The sequence below is a fragment of the Mercenaria mercenaria genome, chromosome 4, assembly GCF_021730395.1.
Source record: "Mercenaria mercenaria strain notata chromosome 4, MADL_Memer_1, whole genome shotgun sequence".
NCBI lineage: Eukaryota > Metazoa > Mollusca > Bivalvia > Venerida > Veneridae > Mercenaria > Mercenaria mercenaria.
The window spans coordinates 93,973,533-93,998,800 of record NC_069364.1 but is presented as its reverse complement, the minus strand read 5'-3'; the positions used below and the strand labels follow the sequence as shown (position 1 = coordinate 93,998,800).

The window sequence follows — 25,268 nt, the reverse complement described above, 5'->3', positions numbered from 1 at the left end:
GTAAAAAAAAAACTCATGCTCAAACTGCCTCAAAAGTCAGTTTGCATCATTTCAGGTATGCTTACACAATGTTCCAAGCGGTCATATGCTTGGAATCCTCAAGAAACTTTGCAACTTCATAAACGAAAATACTGAATGTGGCCCTTATAGCAGGTATCATATTATGATAAACTGCATTCCATTGAAAATTGTCAGTCTTCAGCCTTCATGTGACACATTCCTGTAGTGAAGATGCATGACACACATAAATTAAGCTATGGGTGTATTTGATCATGACTAGTGATTCTAGTTGAGAGTGATGTAATAGTACATGAACATTTAATTGGCATTTTATGCAAAATATGCATTTTCAAGTGAATGGTCATTCAGTATTGAAGACAAGTTATAACTGCAAGTCCCTGGTTTTGTTTTGAAGGAGACTGGGGAGTGGATTTATTGCAGGTGTAAATGAAAATAAATAAGGGTTTTGTCACATTTTGGCAAATATAATTTATGATGATTATAAATGTTGGGAGACTGTTTTATGCATGAACAACCTGACAAGCTTTGACTTTGCACATTTATCAATGAACTTATTTTGAAAAGACAAGACTTGTAAATATCTAATATAATAAATTTTATTGGGCAAAATTCAAGACTGACAAGAGTCAACATGTGTCACTGGCATGCCTATTTTTTTTTTTTTTTGGTGTGTGTGTGGGGGGGGGGGGGGGGGGGGGGGGGGGCTAGAATGCACTTTACTGCTAGGATTTTAAAACGCAGGACGTGCTCCTTACAATCATTTAAATAAATTGTAACAATAATTTATTCATTAAAGAAAAAAGAAAAACGGGGCTGTGGAGGCAGTAGGAAAAAATGGGATGTATTTATTAAATGTGCGTACTGGTAAAGTGCAGGTGTCCTTTTTTGGGCAGCATTTTCTGGTAGTTTCAGCTTTTCTTCATTTGTTGAACAAAGACATTATTACTTGAGGCATAAGTTGTGTTTTTCTCTGATGATCATGCATAAAATACAACGAAATGAAGTACTTTCGTCATAGAAATTCAAATTTTTCCGAATGAATCGAGGGAAAAAGTTTTCATGTTGTTGTTGTCGATATGTCATTCTTTATTTACCTTGGAAACAAGGATACGATTTCATTGGTTGGTAAAATCTAGGACACTATCTCATTGGCCGAGCTATTCAGGTGCTCGACTGGTATATATTTTGATTACGGAATGAGCTTTGTTCAAATAATATTATACGACGCAGTCTGTTAGCCACAATTTTGGCTATTCTGCTTAGTGGTTACCTGATCCAATAATTGGAAGCCATTTTGAATGGGAACCAATATTGGACAGGGAACCAGATTATTGTCAGGCGCAGTAAAACGTAGCTCAATGTAGTACGCCGTACCTATCCGTACTTATTCGCGTCCTGTATTCTTTTGTTCCCCGTTTCTCACTAATTTTCCCGTACTAAGACTTACTGCTCCGTACTTATCCGTGTCCAATCCCCCACAGACCATTCCCATCCGCACCGTACCTCAACGCACGGACATATCCGTATGTGTGACTGTAGCTTTAAGAGGATAACAGAAGAATACTTGTTAAAGTGTAACACTCTCTAACATGCAGAAATTGTAGAAAATGGTACATGTATATTTGACATGACAAAATAGAGGTAAGCATCCCTTGGTACCATCACACAAGCAAAATATTAGAATCTCATAAAAAACATGCCAAATTGCCTACTAATAAACTTTATGTACATGTAAAATGATAACATTAGAGACCCATGACCGCATCGCACCATTAGCAATAAAAATTACAAACATAAGAAAACTAGATATTAACTTGATAAAATAATCCACCCCAAACAAAGGTGTATGATTTCTAAAATCCAATACTGATATTTGTATTAAGAGGATAACTGAAGAATACCTGTTGAAGTGTTACATCCTCTAACATGCAGAAATTGTAGAAAATGGTACAAGTACATTTAACATGACAAAATAGAGATGAGCGTCCCTTGGCACCATCATACAAGCAAAATATCAGTAACTCATGAAAACATGCAAAATTGCCTACTAATAAACTTTATGTACATGTAACATGATAACATTAGTGCGAGAGACCCATGACCCCATCGCACCATTAGCAATAAGAATTACAAACATAAGAAAACTAGATATTAACTTGATAAAAATAATCCACCCCAAACAAAGGTGTATGACTTCTTAAATCCAATACTGATATTTATCTTAAGAGAATAACTGAAGAATACTTGTTAACATGATAATCACAAGGTGAGAGACCCTTGGCCCCATCACATTTGTGACCATGATGTACCTATATTATTGGAGCTTTGACCCCATCTAATTTTTCTCCCATAGGAATGCGAATATACTTAATATAAGCGTTTGAAAACCACCTGCCAAAAGGTCGATTTTCTGAAACTACCCATAAACCTCTTTGCAACGCCGCACCAATGCGGAAACTATGACCTTTGTAAAAGTCATTACTATAACCTAACCGAGTGAGTGACATTTGAAGCTTAGTACAAAAGAAATATCTTGTCACTGGATGATTATCAAAAACGAAAATAGTGGGCCAGGTGGAGCGTTACTTAATGTATAATACGAGTACAATGCATGCATTGGGCACATACCTAATTTATAGTGACAACATGAAATATGCAGTTTATGGGTCTTGCCTCGACTATATTTATAGCTTTTCAGAACCAAGTCAAAGCTATTTAGTTCGATTGACTGTTATATATACATGTTCTACTACTATAACATACGAGTCAGGAGAGGAAGAAGTAAATTCTCCAACTCGAAGGAAAACATGAAAGGTCAATAAATAAATGGCTGTTAGCAGTATACGTAGAAATTGCGAATTGCAAACTACGTCCACTGACCGTATTAAGTTATGCAACTGGCAAACGTGTGTCTGTTTTAGAAACTAAATTATGATAACCTTGCAATGCTTTTAAAATGCATGTCTTAAAACAAAAAGATATATTTCAAACATTGTAGAACTAATCTTTTGACCAGGCATATAATACTTAGGTCCTGAGATGTTTACCAAGCCTACAACTGAATTGGAATGATTTTAAATGCATTTTGGACATAAATTTTGACAGAAGCGCACCAGGTCCAATAGTTTTCACAAGTTCTACTGCATCATCAATATTTTGATATTGAACAGAACACAATTCTGATGGGATTCCAGCCTTAACAGTTGACCTCACTGACATTCGGGTCCATGCTAGTTATCCCGTCCTTTTGTATTCTGGGACCTCCAGTGCCTTTTTAACTGGCGCTTAACATTTTCACTTAACGAATTGAAACTGATGACTGATCTACCCGAACGCCACTTTTCACAGAATGGTATTACAATTATTACATTTCATGAGTATATATAATAGAGTACCGAAATTAATTCTTTCACCTCTTCGGTTACATTCTGCATCTTCTGTTTATCTGCCTACGATAACAGTACTTTTTTAAGACATACACCATCGATCAGTCTTTCTCCACTTAAGCTACATTCTGTTCAATCAGTTTATATTCCACGTACTAGTTTAAACTATCCAGCTGTTTTTCGTAATAATCTACGTATTTGTCTATCACCTTTAACTCTACTATACTGAAAAAATATATAATTAAACATACAAATTTTCCACAGAGATGTAGAGAGTACCGTTCTATTAACAAATGCAATTCTAAGAGGTGCGGTTGTTGCAATCATTTATCGCACAGGTCTACAATTACCTCAAACGTTAACGGCAGAACTTTTAATGTGGTACTTAATTCTGACGTTGATTGAAATACGTCCCACATGATATATGTACTGACTTGAAACGCACCCAATTGTGGTATTCAATATGTTGGCCGAACAGGGCGTTCTTTAAAAATTCGTTTCCGTGAACATTCATACAAAATGCGTAGTCGGAATAAGTTTACTACATTTTTATACCAACACTCGTAAATCTGGCGATACATTTGATCAGGTAACAATGCAACCAGTAGAGCAAATCGTATATGATACTAATTCCACATCTAGTTTTAAAATTAAAGCCAGACATGTAGCAGAATTCAAATGGATTAAAATTTACAGTCGCCGTTTCCGTTGGGCTTAAATGATAATATTTATCAGGAAGGTAATATCTCTAAAAACCCTGATATCGATATCTTTTCTATTTTAAATATTAGGAAACGTGAATCCAGGTCTCATGGAATTAGACGAAATGGTAATGTTAAACGCAAATCTAAAGTCAATATATCTGTTGCTGACCTCGATTTAATTCTTTCAAACTCTGGTAGACATTCAATGCTTTCTCGTCTTTCATCTTTATCTGTACAGTCTCTTAAAAAGCTGGACGAGGAAGCGGACCAGTATGTTATTCAAACAGATCCGTTTTACACTGTATCATATCTTATTCAAAGTTACACACAACATGTTCTCCGTCCACATATTGACATCCAATCTGACCATGAGAGACATTTTCTTAAAATATATTTCATGAACAAAGGTATTGACTTCATCGATGTACCTAGTATATTTCGGGATAAACGTGTCATTGATTCTGTGCCTAAATATTTCAGAAACTCCGAAGTTCCTATTAACTGTTATAAATATAAAACACCTGTAAGAAATGTTATTTTCAATTACAATAAAATTGTTTCCGACTTAGATGTTCAAACAAATACTTCTTCTTACTGCGAATGTAAAAACTCAAAATTTTGCTATTCAGATGCAGGTCATGTCATCACTGGTAATTTTGATATTATTAAAGACAAACGTATTCGTAATTTATTTTTAAAGGACCTAAATATAGAATTTCTTCAACTATTGATTTTAATGCTTGTCGTGGTCACATTGCAGAATCCATTGAAACCTTCTGTGTTAAATGGTGTCGTCGCGAGAACGCTGATCCCAATGCATTAACGTCTTGGAAACGAAATATTTTTAACATTGTTGATTCTCGAATAAAATCTTATCAAACTAATGTACACCTACTTCCACCAAAACCCAAGTTTACTTTAAGACATTTGAAAAAGGAAATCCAAGAATTTCATTCTAAGTATGTCTTAGTTCCAGCAGACAAGGCGGCCAACAATATTATCATCATTTGACGCCTGCATTATAATAATGTTTTACAAAACGAACTAAATAGCACTAAAACTTATACATTGAGTCCTTCTATTGAAAACAAATTGGTTACTGATCACATCACTGAAGTTTCTAATTTAAAAGTTCGTATAGACGATCAACATATTAAACTACCGACCATGTACTGGATTCCTAAATTGCATAAACAACCATATAAAGCTCGCTTTATCGCTAATTCAAGCTCTTGTACAACTACAAATATTTCAAAACTATTAACATCATGTCTAACTGCTGTGAAAGCCCACGTGGAAAGATACTGCGATAAAGTATACGAAAACTCTGGTAAACACTTATTTTGGTCGATTAAAAATTCTGGCGAAATCCTGGATAAGTTGAAAATTAAAAATTACAAGGTATGTACAGTCAGTACATACGATTTTTCTACTTTGTATACCACTTTACCACATAACTTAATAAATGACAAATTAACTGCCCTAATTCAAAAGACTTTTGCCAGAGAGAATGCTACATTTATCGCTTGCAATTTTGATAAAGCATTTTTTACTAGCAATATTATTAAACATTATACTATGTGGACCTGTGACGAAGTTTGTAAAGCCCTTTCCTTTTTATTGAACAACATTTACATCAGGTTTGGGAATGCAGTTTTTAGACAAGTTGTTGGTATTCCCATGGGAACAAATTGTGCACCCCTTGTCGCAGATTTGTTTTTATATTGTTATGAAAGAGACTTTATGTTGAGCCTTTCTCCAGATACGCAAGCAGATATTATAACTGCATTTAATAATACATCACGCTATCTGGATGATATTCTTAATATGGATAATCCGTTTTTTGGTCATTTGGTGGGTACTATTCATCCTAGGGAGCTTCATTGAATTAAAACTAACAATTCGGATACTGATGGTTCATTTTTAGATTTACATCTCTCTATTTATGACAATATTATACATACCAAAATTTATGACAAGAGGGATGATTTTAATTTTAGTATTGTAAATTTTCCCTATTTGGATGGGGATGTACCTCAGGCTACATCTTATGGGGTATATATTTCTCAATTAATTCGGTTTGCCAGAGCGTGTAGTCATGTCAAACATTTCAATGAACGTAATCAATATATTACAAGTAAACTTCTTCAGCAAGGCTACCGTTATTACAAATTGCGTCAATATTTTACTAAATTTTATTATCGTAATTCTGATTTAGTTTTAAAATTCAATAGTAATTTAAAGACACTTCTGCGAGAAGGTATTTCTGAACCCGTTTTTTATGGGGATGTGGTTTACAAACTTCGTAAGATCTTGGGTCATGGTAATTTTCCAAATGTATTTGGAAAGATTATCAAACGTTTTATTAAAAGAGGTTACGACACAACTGTTTTGAGACATACCGCATGTTTAGTGTTCAACCCGTTTACAGTTGGACACTACGCTTCCCTCTTTGATTGCGTCTGACGGAAGAGGGGGAGGACTTTATGATGAGCAGTTTTTAAATCCTACCAGGACTGAACTGTTTTGATATTTGTCTTCAGACCTGTTTCGTCGGGCCCTTAAGGGTGTTTCTCTTGTTGCTCTGTCTTCTGAAAAGGCATTGAGTACATACGTTTTTGGTTCTTAAGGTTTGCTTTTTATATATTTATACACGAGCATTTTTGTGTTTTACATGTCATGCCTTTTTGTTTCCATTACGTGTGTTAGAGATTCACTTGGAGGGGATTACTTTTATTTACACTGTCCCATGTCTTTGGAACATGGTGGGGGTAAGAGTGAGGTTGGGTGCGCACCATAAACCGGTTTAACCTCCCCAGTGGTGTTTTTGCCACTGACCGTTCCAAGGCGGTGCCCCACTTTGTTCCTTTGTTTGTTCGTTTTGTCCTTGTGTGTTGACTTTGTGTGCGCGCGTGTGTGGATGCTTATTATTCGTCTTGTCCTTACGTGTTGGCTTTGAGTGTGTGTGTGTGTGTGTGTGTGTTGTTCGTTTTGTCCTGATGTGTAAGCTTTGTGTGTGTGTGTGTGTGTGTGTGTGTGTGTGTGTGTGGTGCACGCGTTTGCGTGCTGGGGGTTCGTTTTGAGGAGGCTGCGCTTTTGGTGCGTGGCATTCCCTGTTTGATATTTCTCTTTGTTTTTCTAAAAATGATAAATAATGTATTCCACGAAATTCACTGGGTTCCAGATTTTGGTACTAAACCCAGAGTTGAGGTCATAATGTTGCTAAAAGGTGGTTCATTCAAAGGACCCGGAACACGACCGCATCAATTTCAACAGTGATTTTATGCCCTCTAAATTTTCAGTCGCAGATTTAAAATTCCCAGGAAATTTATAAGAATGAGTACCTGTAAAAGGTATTTTAAAGCCCGTTGTGAAGCCATTCATCAAATATTCTGTTAATTTCAAGTCGTACCTTGGAGCCAATTTCGTAGGTTATCAGAATTAACTGGTGTAACAATATGAAAAGTAGCCTTATTTAAGACTGCAGGCACCTTGCATAGGGTTTCGTTGTCAGTTCTTTGACTTGAAATTTGATTGCACCTTTTTAAAAACACACAATTCGTCCATGAGGACCGGGGCACTTTTGACATCTGTGCTGAAAGATGCACGATTTTCTGGCACTAGACCCGTTGTTAAAATCAAAGCACGGTTTGTTTTGGTGGGATCTGGCGCCAAGAAAGGACCGTTTTTGTTTTGGTTTAATTAACCTCATGACCAGTGCCTGCGTGTATAACTGGGTATCGATTTCCCCATATGAAATCGAAGCTAATCTTGCTTCTTTTAAGACACTAAATTGTCTATCGTAAAAATGGCAGCGGAATTCCCCGATTGCTTTGCAAGTTTACGAACTGTGTCGCAATGTTTCATTAAAGTAGCAGCAGATGTTGGGTGTCTGTCTGTGTAAACACTTGTAAAAATATGAAATGTATTAAACCTTTGATCCAGCGTTTTTATACTGGTCGACGATTTAAAACTTTTTTGAATGAGAGTTCCCCACTGCCATTTTCGACTAAATGGTATTGATAATCGCCTTTATTTTATATGGAATCTAACTCCACAAACTGATCTGATACAATCTTAGCTTTGATTTTTTCCTCAATACCAAGAAAAAGCGGATGCAAAAATGCGGCAGAATTTTGATTCATAACTAAAGCTGGCAAAGCCGGTGTTGGAGCAGATGTTGAAGTGCTTTGTGTGGATTCCAAAGGCATCTGTTCTTTTCCTTAGTTTTGGTTCTGATTAGTCAGGCGATAGTACCTTCAAGTCTTTTAAAACCTACAACATACCTTGCGTGACAGCAGGAACAACATTTGATATAATTGTGTTTAAGTCTTTTTCTGATAAATTGGATGTGTTAGCTTCTGAAACCTGCTCAATTTGGTTTGTTCTTCGTTCGGTTTTAGCAGCTTCCCCAGCTGCAGCAGCCTTCGCTGTCTTGGTGGCATATGAAATAGAAAACCATATACGAGAGCATGTAAAGATCAACTTCCACAAGAAATACTGTATTTACAACAATCTCTTCTTGTAACATTTAAGAAGTGTATGGCAGTCATCCTGTGTTTAACCATACAGTAAAAATAATCCATCGACTAAATAAAGTAGTCCATATGACTACATATAGAACATTTGACTATACGAAGAAGTCCATCTGACTATACAAAGTAGTCCATCTGACTACACTGTAGTCCATTTGACTACATCAATACGGACATAATATCTGAGTAACATAGACTTAATAGCCCATTTGACTACATAAATGTAGACAGCTGTCAAGTACAATCATTTTTTGTTGTCCATTTGACAACTTGCGGTGTATTTGACTACAGATTGTCTGTAATATAGTGCAACAGAATATAAGAAAATAAAGACAATGTGCCTAGATTTAATAATTCTAGTATACCATTTAACTACATTTAAACTTATCGGCCACAAACGTATAAACAGATACAGACAATCTGTTTAGATTTTATAATTTTATTAGTCCAGTTACTTACATTTAGTCTTTTACTACTAACTGGCAGAACATTTGTGATATACCAGATCTGCCATGTTCATAAGCCTGCAGAAAGTCTTGTTTATCTAACTGAAATGGTTCTATCATATATGACAGGCTAATATACTTACTATATCTATACTTACTAAAAGAGCATGTAAAGATCAGCTTCCACGAGATAATACTGTATTTACAACAATCTCTTCTTGTAACATTTTAGAAGTGTATGGCAGTCATCCTGTGTTTAGCCATACAGTAAAAATAAACCATCGACTAAATAAAGTAGTCCATATGACTACATATAGTCCATTTGACTATACAAAGAAGTCCATCTGACTATACAAAGTAGTCCATTTGACTACATCAATACGGACAAAATATCTGAGTAACATAGACTTAGTAACCCATTTGACTCCATGCAGCCCATTTGATTACATAAATGTAGACAGCTGTCAAAAACGATCATATTTTGTTGCCCATTTGACAACTTGCGGTGTATTTGACTGCAGATTACTTGTCTGTAACCATTATTTATATAATGGAACAGAATATAAACAAATACAGACAATGTGTCTAGATTTTATAATTCTAGCAGACCATTAAACTACATTTAAACTATATAAACAAATACAGACAATGTGTTTAGACTTTATAATTATATTAGTCCATTTAACTACATTTAGTCTTTTACCACAAATGGACAGAAAATTTGTGATATACAAGATCTGCCATGTTCATAAGCCTGCAGGAAGTCTTGTTTATCTAACTGAAATGGACCCTATATGGGTTTGGTTCTATCATATATGACGGCTAATATACTTACTACATGTATGTCTATACTTACTGTTATATGATAATATAGATACAAATGTGACACCAGTTAGAATACAGTATCTTCCAGTACATGTGTAAATTACATATCTGCAATGCACTTCAAATCATTTCTCTCACATTGTGGAAAAAAATCAAATCCCAGGTTGTTGAAATGAACACCATCTATCTGTAAAATGCTAGCATTAGAATGTTTCATTCCTTTCAAATTCCAGTACGTTAAGTATTCCAAGTTCTTGCTTAAACACCCTGTTTGCTTTTCTCAGTAATAATAAAATCATTGTATATGTACGCTGGGATGTGGCGGGTGTGTTGCCTTAGAATAAATTGGCAAATAAACATGCTTCACTAATCAATCTTGAAAGAACAGGACATGGTTCGAGTTTGTTAAACAACCGCCACTAATTCCACAGAACTTCACGTCAATTGCCGAATCAACATTGAGTAAATCATATCTTTGCAGTTTATCAATATACGCCACAAACTGAGCTCTATGAGAATCTCTCATGAACAGCAAAGACATCTCTAGCACCAAGTAAACTATATTACTGGGTCAAAAATGACCGAGTACGAATAAAGAAAATTAAAACCATACAAATACGATTGTCCAGTGTTGTACACTGCGGCGATGTCTGCAGCATAACATTACATTGTGTTGGACATCAAATTGTAGTAAAACATCCGAACTGTACGTGCTAGAACCTCTTCTATTGACAATTTTAAAGTTCTTGATAATTTGCGCGTAAGCTTTTCGTGCTCCGCAATTGAATAATATTAAAACCCGTACCGTCCCGTACTTGCATAAATATATTTATTTTTCAATAAATCTGTATATAATTACATAGTAAGGCTAGAATATATAAATACCATTACATAACAGGTATTCTTAGTTAATAAGGAAGAACAGAATTTCCGTCGACGTGTAGATATTACACGGCTACTAAACCCTAGCGCCACCACCAAAAAGTGGTGATAAGGAAAAGAGTTATCGACATTTCCGTGGTGCACCTTGCTGTCACCGGTTTCAAAATGTAAACAGGTGAGTAAACCTTGTATTTTACGTAAGAACCTTTTTACTGTAGGTTGGTTGTAATATCGTTAAGATATTATGTAAATTGTAGTGTCAAGAGCTTTTCTCCCGATTTCGACGTTTGTAAATTTTGACCTCTGGATACATTCCAACTAAATTTCGATGCAAAGACACACTATATGAATATTATCGCGCATGCAAATGGTATAAATGTGTACAATACTCACACAGACATACAATCTCTCGTAAAAGAAATACACCAACATTTTTAAAAGCGGTGTCGCTTTCGCATCAGTGATTGCGCTATACAGTAGTGGTGGCGCTTTCGTATCAGTGATTGCGCTATACAGAAGTGGTGGCGCTGTGGCGGAAGGTTAGCGTTATGACGTCTGAATTGAAATAAGTAGTTTTATTCATAACGTATAATTACAGGGATTGTCATTTACCTTTTTAAATTTAATGTGTTAAAGTTATTTAAGAATTTAGAGAAACATATGTGTAAATAATGATTGAAACGACATATTTTTAATCACATTATAAAGCTTATATATTCGAGTATCATGCAGACACTGTTTATCCGTTGCAGACGGACAGCTCAAACGAGTGGACCTCTCCTAAAAACTTAAAAGAAGAAAAATAACTTGCCAAGCCGATTAATTCAAATGAACACAATTATCTCACCGTAGGCAAATTCTACAACAAGAACACAGACATACTCCTCCAAAATACCGTCACTCATAAACTTTGAAGAAGGGGTAATTTGTTCACCGAAATAGGTCACACACTTTTGACAAGTCAGTCACTTTCAAATCAAGAAACACTAAGATATGACACGATTCTAATCATGACAATGAATATGGAGAGGTACTTGGAAATATTAGCGAAGTGGACACTTAATAGTATTAATTTGGTGCACGTGAGGACTCTGTCATTAATTAGGCAGACAAGTCGATTGTTTCCAAGAGAAAACCATTTCCGAAGTATTATAGATGTTCTGAAAACATTTGAAAAAGAAAATTTAAAAATTGAGTTTCTTGTCATTTTACAAAAATTCTACATGCTGATGTTACATGTCTGTTGTTTCTAGATGTGGTTCTGGGACGATCTGTGTATGAAAAGAATTGGAACCACTGCTTTACCCTTGCATGATCGTAAGAGGCGACTAATAGGGTCTTAACACTTGGTTTTGCTGTAACTCTATGATTCCAGCAGGTATGCAAATTTTGATTCCATACCTCATGTTTTTATTTCGATGTAAATGAGATGTGAAACCAAAACTTGTAGTCCTGTTTGGCGCCATATAACCTATACTGTGTTGGTGCGCCGTAAAACCCAAATAAATAAATAAATGTTTCTAGATGTAATAAAATGATTCAATGCAGATGGAGTTCAGCAAGTTAGGTATGTATAACGGTACATTTCTTGGGGGGGAAATGGCCATAGGATATATTATGTGGTGTGCACTTTTATTTCGAAAATGCTTAGCTCCGAATTGTTTTCTTTTGACTATTGATTGAAGTTCTGTTGTTTATATGAGAAATAAAACCGTTCAGTTTGTTCTGATCTAAACAAGGTAGATATGTACGTTGCAATTGATAGCCGCAATTAAACAGAAAACGCATACCATAGCCACAGCGCCACCACTACTGGATACGAAGGCGCCACCACTTTTAAAAATACTGGCACATTTCTTTTAAGGGATATTTCGACTGCTAATGTTTGCCTGTGTAAGTATCATACATATTTAGACCATTTGCATGCGCGATAATTTTTGTAGTGTGTCTATGCATTAAGTTACAGCTCGAATACGGACAGATATCAAAATGTAGAATTGTGCGAATCAGGAGAAAGTCTCTTGACACAATAATATTTTGATGAAATTACAGTCATCCTGTAAAAAATGTGTTCTTACACGCACTACATCCTGAAATAAGTTTTATCACAGAATGTTAACATGTACAGTTTGAAAGTGGTGACCCACGGAAATGTCGACAGCTCTTTTCCTTATCGCCACTTTAATGTGGTGGCGCTAGGGTTTAGTAGCCGTGATATTAAGAGCTGAAGAAGAGTGCAAGATTGATTTGAAAGTACTTAAGCTGTAGTGCATCATGTATTATTGGTAATTTCAATATATGCACGGGGGCCGCCGTAGCTGAGTGGTTAAGTTCGCTGACTTCAAATCACTTGCCTCTCATCGATGTGGGTTCGAGCCTCACTTGGGGTTATGCATTCCTCCTTACGGAAGGTCGATGGTTCTACCAAGGTGCCCGCTCGTGATGAAATAATGCATGGAGGGACACCTGGGGTCTTCCTCCACCATAAAAGCTGGAAAAACGCCATATGACCTATAATTGTGTCGATCACAGTTATCTGTACTGTAAAAGCGTAAGAGCAGGGAGATGGAGGGGTGTGGTGGAGCATCACCGTTTGAGTGAATTATAAATTTCCTTCTGATTGATAAGACTATACTGATAATGTTATGCTATAAACTCAGAAGAATGCAGCATTTGGACTTCGAAAGTATCCATAATCCTCTACAGTAATCGTACCACGTCCGACAATGGTCTCTAACAAAATTTAATAGTCAAAAATTTTCTACTCAAATTTTTTTTCCACTACTAATAATTTGACATTATATATCTTAAACTAGAGTAATGGGCAATCATATTTTCAGTGTTGAAATTGTCTTAGAATTCAGGATTTGGCATGCACAAACTTCGAAAATTCCGCAAGGAGGACCCCTGTACCAATCTCGAAGAAATTTTACAATACTTTCAAACAATATGACGACCATTTTGTTGAAAGCAGCACTCAAAACAGACCAAAACTGCAAATAAAAATTAACTGTTTATGAGAAAATAAATCAGTTAAAAACAGACTTCTTCAGGTAAAAATGCAAAACACTTGTGAAAAGAATTTTTTTCACTCCGCATAATGCAGGATTTAGTGTTTAGTGTTAAAATACAAAATGTTTGCTCGGATGGGGACCACTTCCCATAGTCTGTCCTACCCTGATCCCCGAGAAACCGTGAAAGTCTAGAATTCAGACCTCAGAGCATTTTAAAAGAAATGTTATTTTGAATTAAATTTTCTTTTTTTTCTGCTCGCAAACCTGATATCAGAAGTATTATATTTAGCTAATGTGAGGAGAAATGAAACAATAGACTCACTGTCTCTTAGGTATACACGCAATTTTACAAGATATTTTGCTGCTTCACCCTTTCGCTACCCATAAGACTACTTGTATATCGCATTAGGTCGAAATAATTGGCTTGTGTTACCCTAAAACAATTGTTATTAAAACATAGATTTACTTGCTTAAATGTATATCAGATAAGCCACGTAGGTGTGTATTAGCATTGGGTCCGGTGTCCCGGGCATGAGCCTGATTTTGACAAGTATAATTTAAAGGTGGTCATTCAGACTTAACCAACATATTAGAACATCTTTCACTTTTAGTATATTCTGTTTTAGATTTATTTAATGAACAAAACGAACAATTACATAGTGTCAGATCCCTATTAGAAATGTATCATTTATCAATATTTTTAATTTTGCGATTACTCCCCTTTAATGTTAAAGTCTTCAGAAAGTTTGATTTCAATTAATCTCTAGGTTTACTTGTACATTTGCATTTGATAGATACTGGGACTTTTCAACAATCTGAGCCAAAATGTATGTTTTAAAACAGTGTGTATGTTCCGAATTGATTTATTCCAAATCTATCCTGGTTGCGCAAACAAGACATGTAAAGGGAGATAATAATATAAACTTAAATTTCCAAGACATTTCGGCTAAATATATACTTGACAAAAATAATACAATATTTCTTATATTCATATGATTCATTTACATTTATAGATATACTTAAATAATGGTTGGCCAAGATAGGAAAATCAAATTTTACATTTGATGAAATTCTAACATGTATAAAGAATTCAGTGAACATGAATAAGTGTAAATGATCAATTTTGTAACTTTCGAACAAATCCACTACTGGATCAAAAGCTGATTTACCCCCTTTATAACTCCAAATATACATCAAAGCTGTTCTACATTGACATCATTTTGTGTCCGATCATTTACCCTTGAAGTACCAATCGTATAATATATATATATCGTATATAAAGCAGTATCGAAACTAATCTTATTGGGTTAGTGGACTTGCTGTGGCATGTGCGTGTTCGTTTGTACTGCTAGGCGCTTTGCCGTAATTGGTCTGGTATATTGTGGTGGTGATTTAGTTCGTATTAATTAATTCTCTCTACTATATAATAATTTATAATGCGAACTTGTATCCTAGCGGATCTCACGTATGGGAAAGTCAACTGTTCTGAATATAATTATATCCCTTAACACAAATTATCTATATATATTCAATGTATCCTCGAGATCCAGTTAACTTTCAGAGAGAGAAAATATAGCTTCTCTGGTCCCAATCAGTTATAAAGACTAAAAAGTCACTACTGATTTGTGAGACATGAAAACAGAGACTTGAGTATATATATGCAAATGTTGAACCAGTACGAATGTGTAGTACAATTCGGGCTCATATATAAAGCAGTATCGAAACTAATCTTATTGGGTTAGTGGACTTGCTGTGGCATGTGCGTGTTCGTTTGTACTGCTAGGCGCTTTGCCGTAATTGGTCTGGTATATTGTGGTGGTGATTTAGTTCGTATTAATTAATTCTCTCTACTATATATATATATATATATATAGTGAGATATTAAAGAAACAAGAGGGCAATGGTGGTCCTATATCGCTCACCAGAGTTTATCTGGCCCACTAACCTAGTTTTTGACCCCAAATGACCCAGTTTCGAATTTAACCTAAAGATCACCAAGACAAACATTCTGACCAAGTTTCATATAGATCGAGTCATAACTGTTGCCTTTAGAATGTTCACAAACTTTTCCTTTTATCTGGCCTACTGACCTAGTTTTTGATCCCACATGACAAAGTTTCGAATTTGACCTAGAAATCATCAAGACAAACATTCTGACAAAGTTTAAAAAATATTGGGTCAAACTGTGGCCTGTAGAGTGTTCACAAGCTTTTCCTTTGATCTGGCCTACTGACCTAGTTTTTGACCCCACATGACCCAGAGATCATCAAGACAAACATTCTGACCAAGTTTCATAAAGATTGAGTCACAACTGTTGCCTCTTGAGTGTTCACAAACTTTTCCTTTGACCTGGACTACTGACCTAGTTTTTGAAACCATATGACCCAGTTTCGAATTGGACCTAGAAAACATTAAGATAAACATTCTGGCCAAGTTTCATAAAGATTGGGTCACAACTGTGGCATCTAGAGCGTTCACAAGCTTTTCCTTTGATTTCACCGGGTGACCTAGTTTTTGACCCCACATGACCCAGATTCGAACATGACCTATAGATTATCAAGACAAACACTGATTAATTCTCATGAGTTTCAAACTTAAATTGTGGTCTCTAGAGTGTTGACAGTATTTTCCTTTGCTCTAGTATAGTGACCTAGTTTGTGACATCATATGACCCGGTTTCAAACTTGACCTAGAAATCATCAAGACAAACGATCTGACCAAGTTTCATAAAGATTGAGTAAAACTTCTGACCTCTAAAGTGTTCACAAGCTTTTCCTTTGATTTCTCCGAGTGACCTAGTTTTTGACCAAACTTGACCTAGAAATCATCACGACAATCATTCTGACCAAGTTCCATAAATATTTGGTCACAACTGTGGCCTCTAGAGTGTTCACAAGCTTTTCCTTTGATCTGGCCTACTGACCTAGTTTCTGACCCCACATGACCCAGTTTCGAACTTGACCTAGAGATCATCAAGGCAAATATTCGTTTCATAAAGATTGAGTCAAAGTCGTGGCCTAAGTGTTTTCAAGCTTTTCCTATGATTTGACCGGGTGACCTAGTTTTTGACTTCACATGACCCAGATTCAAACCTGACCTACAAATCATCAAGTCAATCATTCTGACCAAGTTTCATAAATATTGGGTCACCACTGGCCTCTAGAGTGTTCACAAGCTTTTCCTTTGATCTGGCCTACTGACCTAGTTTTTGACCCCACATGACCCGGTTTCGAACATGACCTAGTTTTTATCAAGACAAACATTCTGACTAAGTTTCATAAATATTGAGTCATTATTGTGGCCTCTAGAGTGTTCACAAGCTTTTCCTTTGATCTGGCCTACTGACCTAGTTTTTGACCCCACATGACCCGTTTTCAAAGTTGACCTAGAGATCATCAAGACAAACATTCTGACCAAGTTTCATAAAGATTGAGTCACAACTGTTGCCTCTTGAGTGTTCACAAGCTTTTCCTTTGATCTGGCCTACTGACCTAGTTTTTGACCCCACATGACCCGGTTTCAAACCTGACCTAGAGATCATCAAGAGAAACATTCTGATTAAGTTTCATAAGATTGGGTCATAAATGTGTCCTCTAGAGTGTTCACAAGGCAATGTTGATGGACGACGCACGACGGGGGAAGACGGACGCCGGACAATGACCGGTCACAATAGCTCACCTTGAGCACTTTGTTCTCTGGTGAGCTAAAAACATCAACGAAATGCCTTTCAAACACACTGGATCCCGGAAGGATACAAGAACATAAAGATAGAGTTATAGAGTACGAGAAAATATATGTTCAAACAGTGTCAAAAGTTTAATTATAAACCCGAGCATTCGGCTTTTTAAAAAAACCTTTTTCAAGAGTAGCATAAATCAAAATGATACAATTACGGCGTAAGTTCCGCCTGTATAGTCTGTCTGTTGGTTTCTAGTTTGCTAACGTTTAAAACGTCGGTTTCTGCTGGACTTAGTAGTAGTAGCCTCTTCATCTGGTAGTATTTGAGATTTCGAGTCCCAAAGCACGTAGCTGTTTTGTTTTGCTGTATGTGAGTTTACTGTAAGATTTGTTTTGTTTTCTTGATCTGTTCTGTATGATTGCGCTGTATGTCTCTGTATCAGTGGTATTTTGTAACTTCTGTGAGAAGTCGTTGATTTTAATTTGACTTTGCTTTCTCTACTGTGTCATTTTGCTAACTAGTAATGTCATAAGCTCTGCTGAAGCATTATTTAGGATTGCGTTCCATTTTGATTGAAATCTGTTGGAGATGTGTCCTAAAATTTGCGGTTTCAAAGAAATTCTAACACCTTTTGGTGTTACCTTGTGGGTTAAACACTGAGTAAGAAAGTCAGTATGACTCTCTAGTTTTGTAATCATGTAGGTATCTTTGTAAAGTTGTGTCTCTGATGAGTTGGCCATTTTAAAATTTTAAGATGATCGGTATGTAGTGATGACTAACAGAAAAGATTTCGGATCTGACGATACACAATGTTTAAAAAATAGGTATATAAGTGAGATATCAAAGAAAAAACATCAACGAAATGCCTTTCAAACACACTGGGTCCCGGAAGGATACAAGAACATAAAGATAGAATTATAGAGTATGAGAAAATATATATTGCGTTTGGATGTATATGACTGTGCTCAAAATTAAGAATTATAACTTTGGTCAAACTTCTACTTATTTAAATATGTAATCAAAGGGTCTTACGTTTAGTTATTCATGTGTACTTAAGCAAACTGCTCAATACAGAATGTATATCTTTATCGTGATTATTAGTTATTGAATAACAAAGTATGCAAATTTTACCCTGAAACCTTCAAGTTCAGGAAAAAGTATTACAAAGAAAAACAGGTCGGCCCCTAATCCAGCTTGGCAACAAATCTTAACTAACCAACTGGCAACAAATTTATATGTTCATCTTAAAACTCTCGAAAAACTTTATAGTCTCAATTATAAAGAACGCGTCATTTTACTAATACAGCTGACTTTGAAAAAGTTAATTTTATAATTTGTACTTAAATCACCACTTGATGTTTATTGTCGCAACGACTATTTATAGGTCATATGGCGAGTTTCCTAGCTTTTGATGGCGTATTATTTCATCAAGGAGTGGCACCTTGATAGAACTACCGACCGTCTGTAAGCCAGCTTGGTGGCTTCCCCACATGATGAATTCAGCGCCCCGATCGAGGCTCGAACCCACATAGGTGAGGGACAAGTGATTCATAGTCAGCGACCTTAACCACTCGGCAAAATATGAACTTAACACCTTTTGATGCCATAAAATATTAAATCTTGGTTCGGCATGCAATGAACTTTACAAGGACTATTTATAGAAAATAGCGTACATCCGGAAACAAGGGTCTAACCAGGAATTTTCCAATTACATGAACCGTTCGAAGAATGTGCTAATTACTAATTGATCGGGAAAATACCCTTTTTATTTATTATGAGTGAACCAGTTACTTTTCAAGTTGTCGGAAATAAACCCGGAAAGAAATTAGAATGCGTTTTAATGAGTCACGTCACTAGATCTTGGTCATTTTCTTTTCCATTTTTTAAGTGTTTTCGTCAGCTAGTAACTGTAAATAACTTTATTCGTATCTTAAAATCATTATGATTGAATTAAAAAGTAACAAGCCACAAACTTTCTTCGTATTATTTATGTAGTGGGCTTTCTGTTAAGTCTACAAAATTTAAAGTATTCAACATCCATAGATGTGGCACTTGTAAGTGACAGTCAGCAAGATACATAAGCAATTTATACACCGGGAGGAGAGGGGAGGAGAGAGTGAGGGGTATGGGTACGTATTGTTTCATGTAAAACTTTAAAACATGCGCGAGAAGTAACCCTTTAAAACGTGGCACTTCCAAAACATCTATTAGCAAACTGTATGCCCGTTGCGATAGCAAACTGTATGTCCGTTGCGATATGCAATTGTCCACGTAAATACGTAATACGTAAAATATTTATTTCATGACTGACAACCAACAGAGAAGGGAATTTCTTCTTTTTCTTAGCTACTAATCTTTTGCATGATTTGAGCGTTGTAGGTCACCTGAAATTCAAGATACGTTACTCGAAGATATGTTTAATCGAAGTACATAGTCGAGAAAGAATAACGAGTTTATAAAGTTAAGTTCGCTGACTTCAAATCACATTCCCCTCACGGGTGTGGGTTCGAGCCTTACTTGAGGTGTAGAATTCTTCATGAGAGGAAGTCATCCAGCTGGCGTAAGGAAGGTCGGTGGTTCTACCAAAGTGCCCGCCCAAGAGGAAAACATGAAAACCCAAACCCCACCCCATCCCACCAAAAATAAAACAAGCCCGCCCGCTTAAATCAATAGGGAGAGCACATATCTACTGATCGTGGGGTCGTGAGTCCGATCCCTGGGCGAGGCGTATGTTCTCCATGACGATTTTATAAAAGACATTGTGTCTGAAATCATTCGTCCTCCACCTCTGATTCTTGTGAGGAAGTTGGCATTACTTGTGAAAATCAAGTTTATACTGGTTCAGAATCCAGGAACACTGGTTAGGTTAACTGCCCGCTGTTACATAACTGAAATACTGTTGAAAAACAGCGTTAACTCCAAAACAAACAAACAAACAAACAAAAATAAAACGCACAGGTCTGTAAAGTGTGTACGCATATTTAGCAAAACTCATAAACTCCGCTGTACGTCATAATGCCGCGAAATGTCATAAAACGCTCCATTATATAGTGTACTCCAAACGACTGAATCTTACAGAAGTCGGTTCCGAGTGCAATCTAGTTTGTTTGAGAATTATGTAACATATTAAAATAACCGAAACAATCACAGGTTCTACTGAAAGTTACGGATTGCATACACGTTATTATTTACGTTCGAACTGACATGCTCAAAAATCTTTAAATGTAGGCTAATTAGATTTTTTCTCTTCCTTCGTGTTTAATCGTTTGAGATTGGTTTAAAGCCATTATTCTCACAATATATGCTGTTTTAAAGCCATTATAACCACAACGTAGGCTGTTGTATGGCGGTTTTTACCAGTACTGCCGGATTCTAACATTTTCATCATGTTAATCTTCCAACATAAACATGTTCACACAAACCTTTAAATTCTCATTGGAGGAAAGACATATGTAATAGGGAAACATCTTGTTTACATACCAAGAAAATATTACTGTCGTATAAGTTCTTTCTTGAACGGAACAGGATAAATTTTAAGCATCTGAAGTGGTCAGGACAGGCTGTGCCAAAAAGTACTTTTATATATATATGTGTGTTTTTGTTTATAATGTACAAACGTAGCAGTTGTATAGTTAAAAAGATTTGGTTCACTTTTAAGTATTGTGATTTATTACGCGTACAGTAATGGGTGTTTTAATTCTGGCATTACTGATAACTTTGCTAAGTGTATCGTTTGCTTATAACAGATTCGCTCTCACGGACTGTAGTAAGTAATTTTACTTTACTACCGTTGATTTGTTACAAAACAGTGTTACATTAAACTCTTTTTTTTTTTTTTTTTTTTTCTTTTGATTTAACGTCGCACCGACACATGAAAGGTCATATGGCGACTTTCCAGCTTTAATGGTGGCGGAAGACCCCAGGTGCCCCTCCGTGCATTATTTCATCACGAGCGGGCACCTGGGTTTAAACTGTCTCATCAATGTACAATACACAAAACTAACTGTTAACGTATGGTCATTTATTCATGTTATTTGTTGAGAATGCAAAACTAAGTTAATGAAAATTTAAAGGATGATGTTTCCCTTGAAAACAACAAAAAAAAAAAAAAACAAAAAAGAAAAGCAAAAAAAAAAAAAAAAAACAAAAACGCTGCAACAAATATCATGGTATGGGGATGCCGGTGGTGGAGTGTGTCTGTCTGTGTCGGGGTCGAGTTGTTAGTGTACTACAAAAATCATCAAGAAACACAAGATGATAGCAGCTGAAAAAGTAAATTAATATTTTGGCGGAACGTGAGACGGAGATGTCGGGGAGGGACGTGAACCCCAAATTAAACCTCAGGTGCAAAACTACATGTTAAACAAGACGACATTTTAGAGAAATTTAATGACTCGAGTCAGTCAAATACTCAGTGAAATACCTGGGACACAAACCTTATAGGCCTTTGATCCCTTCAGCGATATATGACCATTTTGTGTCGATTCGCCGTAAACCCCAACTCACTTGATTACATCTGATATGGAAGATATATATAGCAACATCTCTGTCGGTTAAAGGTCCAATACTAAGGAAAGTGAACATTTTAATTTCTTTTAAAAAGCACAGAAACTATTTCATTTTATTGGAAAATGAAAGTTGGTATGTAGAAATTCGAAATAAATCCCAGTATATGTACAATTATTTTTCTATGAAGTATGAAGAAAGTTAAAAAGACCTGGGGGGTCATTCTGTCGATTCATTGAAATTTCAACATGATACACATACATTTCTTTGAGTTCCAAAGACCTTCTGTAAATTTTGACCTGCCAATCTTCATTATTAAGTGTCTTGAAGAAGTCTATGCACTGGCTATGAAAAAAATTGCCAACTCACTTTCCCTTAGTAATGGACCTTTAAGTATCGATATTTTTTCTCCGATGTTACTTTCCACGTATAGAGATGTAGGTCACACTAAGAAATTATTTCGAACGAGCCTCGTTAATTGATTTCTGCGCAATGTATCACGGATTTCAGGACGATTTCTGTGTTATCTATCGTCACCGGAATAAATAACACAAGTCGTCTTGAAATCCGTGATCCTTTACTCGGAAATCCGTTACAAAGACTCATCTGAAATCATTTCATCGTCTGATCGACTTCAGAAACAACGGAACAAGTATTACAGCTTGTGTTTGTTTCCCCGATTCAAGCCGCATTCTGAAAATGTCTTAATGAGGTTAAGATGGCCGTTGTTTGGAGTATAAGGTATGATAAAATGTAATATAATGTATAATAATACCCATTTTTCGGAACTGTGTTGACATTGACAGGTCCCAGTAACAACAGGTTGCTGACAATAAAAGGACACTTACTGGATTATCCGGTGAAGATACCGGGTCATGTCCGAGTCTCGAGCACGGTGGACATCCACAGACCAATCAGAGCTGGACAATTGAGACTGGACGTAACCATTCAGAAATGGATAGTTTTTGGATACTTCACTCTGCCATGTATCTCCTCCGCTGGAAGTTGGTGCGTAAAACTTTTGTACTCTATTTATCTTTAATTCATATATGATTAGAATTTTGACAAACACTATGGTAGAGAAAATACACAATTTTGTAGAAGAGAGTAACTCGAAATATTAAATTGCTTATTTTTAAATATTACTAAGTAATTAGAAGATCCAGTCAGGTATACATTTGGGATTGCAACAAAACCATGCAAGAATGTAAGAAAGAAATATCTTGTCTCCGATGAACGTTATTTTGATTAAAAGAGGTAAAAGTACCTACTTTATCTCCATTGTAACAGCTCATATGATCTCTGTGACCTACTGTTGTGGTTTGAAGATACAGGTTGTCCCTGGCAACTGAAGTCCAGCAACTTCCCATGCACATGTCCATTTTCCAATGGAACATACACACTCGACCCACATCCATTCCGCATCCCAGAAGTAACGATATGGCAATGGATTGCATATGTAAGTTTGATTATACAGACATCGTTCCAATAACTGTTGCATTGTTAGCTCAAAAATATAGATTAAAAGGTTCGAAGGTCGATCTGCGTTGTGGAATGTATTTTAGATATACTCCGTGACAATTTAACAAATGACATAGCGTCTATAGATTAGAGGCATTTGTCCTAAAGCTCTGTATTATAAACTAAGTTGTCTTTTTTGTTTAAAAGACAGTGGATGCCGAACCATGTATTAACAAGATTGTTAAAAAGTAACAAAACAACTTACTTTAGATATACGAGATAAGATCCCTAATTTTCATCTATCATTAGTACACCGTCCTCATTTATAAAGCCTATGCATTTTAATATTTTTAACATCACGTGGAATATAAGTGGTTGTCGAACCATATATTAACAAGACTGTTAATAAGTAACAAAACATCTGAGTTTAGATATACGAGATTCGATGCCTCATTTTCATCATTAGTACCCAATCCTCATTTGTAAAACTTATACATTTGGATATTTCGGACATCATACGGAATATAACAGTTTTACCAGACTATATCAGATCAGGGTACCGGTTTAGTTCGCATATGACAACTGTTTTGAAATTGAGCCAATATTCTTAAAACTTTTCGTTTTCAGGGTGATTTCCGAGTGATAGGCAGCCTTATTGATAAAGATACCTCACAGGAAGTATCATGTTACAGTTTAGAATTCACAGTCCAGAGTGCTCGGACCTTCGGGCGCTGGTGGTAGACATCTTACTACAATGTTATGTTGTATGTTATTTGGTACACCACATCTAACTTGGAAGCTGTGTTTAGCATCTGAGAATACAATTACATTCAAACACTTGTGACTTAGGCATAGGAAATAGAGATCAATATAATTGCACCTTTACTAATCCTACCAGGTGTTCCGTATTACAAAAGTGCTTCTATTGTGACACTTTGATACAAGCAAAACTGTATTATCTGCGCTATTAATTACTTACTTGTACTTCATTTCATTATTTGCTGGTAAAAAGTTAATTTTTTACCATATGTAAGTTGACAGAATCATAGGAACCATGTTTTGAGGGGTAAATCAAACACAAATGAATAAATACTAAATGTTTTTGTTGTGCTAAAAAGTATGCTATTGTGTCTAAAACAGTTTTCATTTTCCACTCAATTGTGTAATTGCAAGGGAAGTAAACTAATAGATATCTCTGCTTATAAGTACTAGCCCAAGGCAAGAGTTGTCGTTCTTTGTGGATCACCACTTTAAATTAAAAATTAAAACTTCTGTTATTGATATTAACAAAACTATCATAAACTTCACATTTCTGAAATCATTTTTGGTTATTGAAATGACTTTGAAATCAATTTCTAGACATTATTTAATGTATTACTATCATTGAAAATTTTAGGGTCTATCTCTACTTGTGTAAATTCTTAAAAATAATTATGGAAAAATTCAACTAATTGTATCACTTATACCTCTATAAATGTGTAAATTCTGTCATCTTACTTTGTATAGCACTAATACCACTATATAGGTACTTGAAATTTTTGTCGCTAGACAATCACAGCGGTAACTTGACCTTATTAACTTGGAAGATATTTGTTCTTTCTTCCTTTCCATAATTATATTAGTAGTTAGAAACATGATGGAGCGAGCGTTTTTGACCCCACTTGACCTATGACCCTTGGTCAGGACTGGTCAATGCCGGACAATTCAAAAACCACAAGTTTCAAACCAACTAAAAGTTTTAAAGTAAAAAGTTTTAAATACATATGATATAGATGAGTTTACAGAATAAAATATATTGTTTGAAAGAAA

General features: G+C 35.7%; 1 protein-coding gene across 1 annotated transcript; it reads left to right on the top strand.

Annotated features, from left to right (window-relative positions):
• Nucleotides 1-21,060: 21,060 nt before the first annotated feature.
• LOC123553583 (ganglioside GM2 activator-like) lies at nucleotides 21,061-24,664 on the top strand. Its single transcript, XM_045343277.2, has 4 exons — nucleotides 21,061-21,258; nucleotides 22,805-23,006; nucleotides 23,289-23,457; nucleotides 24,087-24,664. Exons 1-4 carry the CDS (start codon nucleotides 21,177-21,179, stop codon nucleotides 24,198-24,200), a joined length of 567 nt encoding a protein of 188 aa, XP_045199212.2. The 5' UTR covers nucleotides 21,061-21,176; the 3' UTR covers nucleotides 24,201-24,664.
• The last annotated feature ends 604 nt before the right edge of the window (nucleotides 24,665-25,268 follow it).

Excerpts from the sequence above, each read along its gene's own strand:
- LOC123553583 (XM_045343277.2), top strand. The coding sequence starts at position 21,177 with ATGGGTGTTTTAATTCTGGCATTACTGATAACTTTGCTAAGTGTATCG. Across the intron at positions 21,259-22,804 it reads ATTCGCTCTCACGGACTGTA|GTCCCAGTAACAACAGGTTG; the intron begins GTAAGTAATTTT and ends TGACATTGACAG. Across the intron at positions 23,458-24,086 it reads TATGGCAATGGATTGCATAT|GGTGATTTCCGAGTGATAGG; the intron begins GTAAGTTTGATT and ends TTTCGTTTTCAG.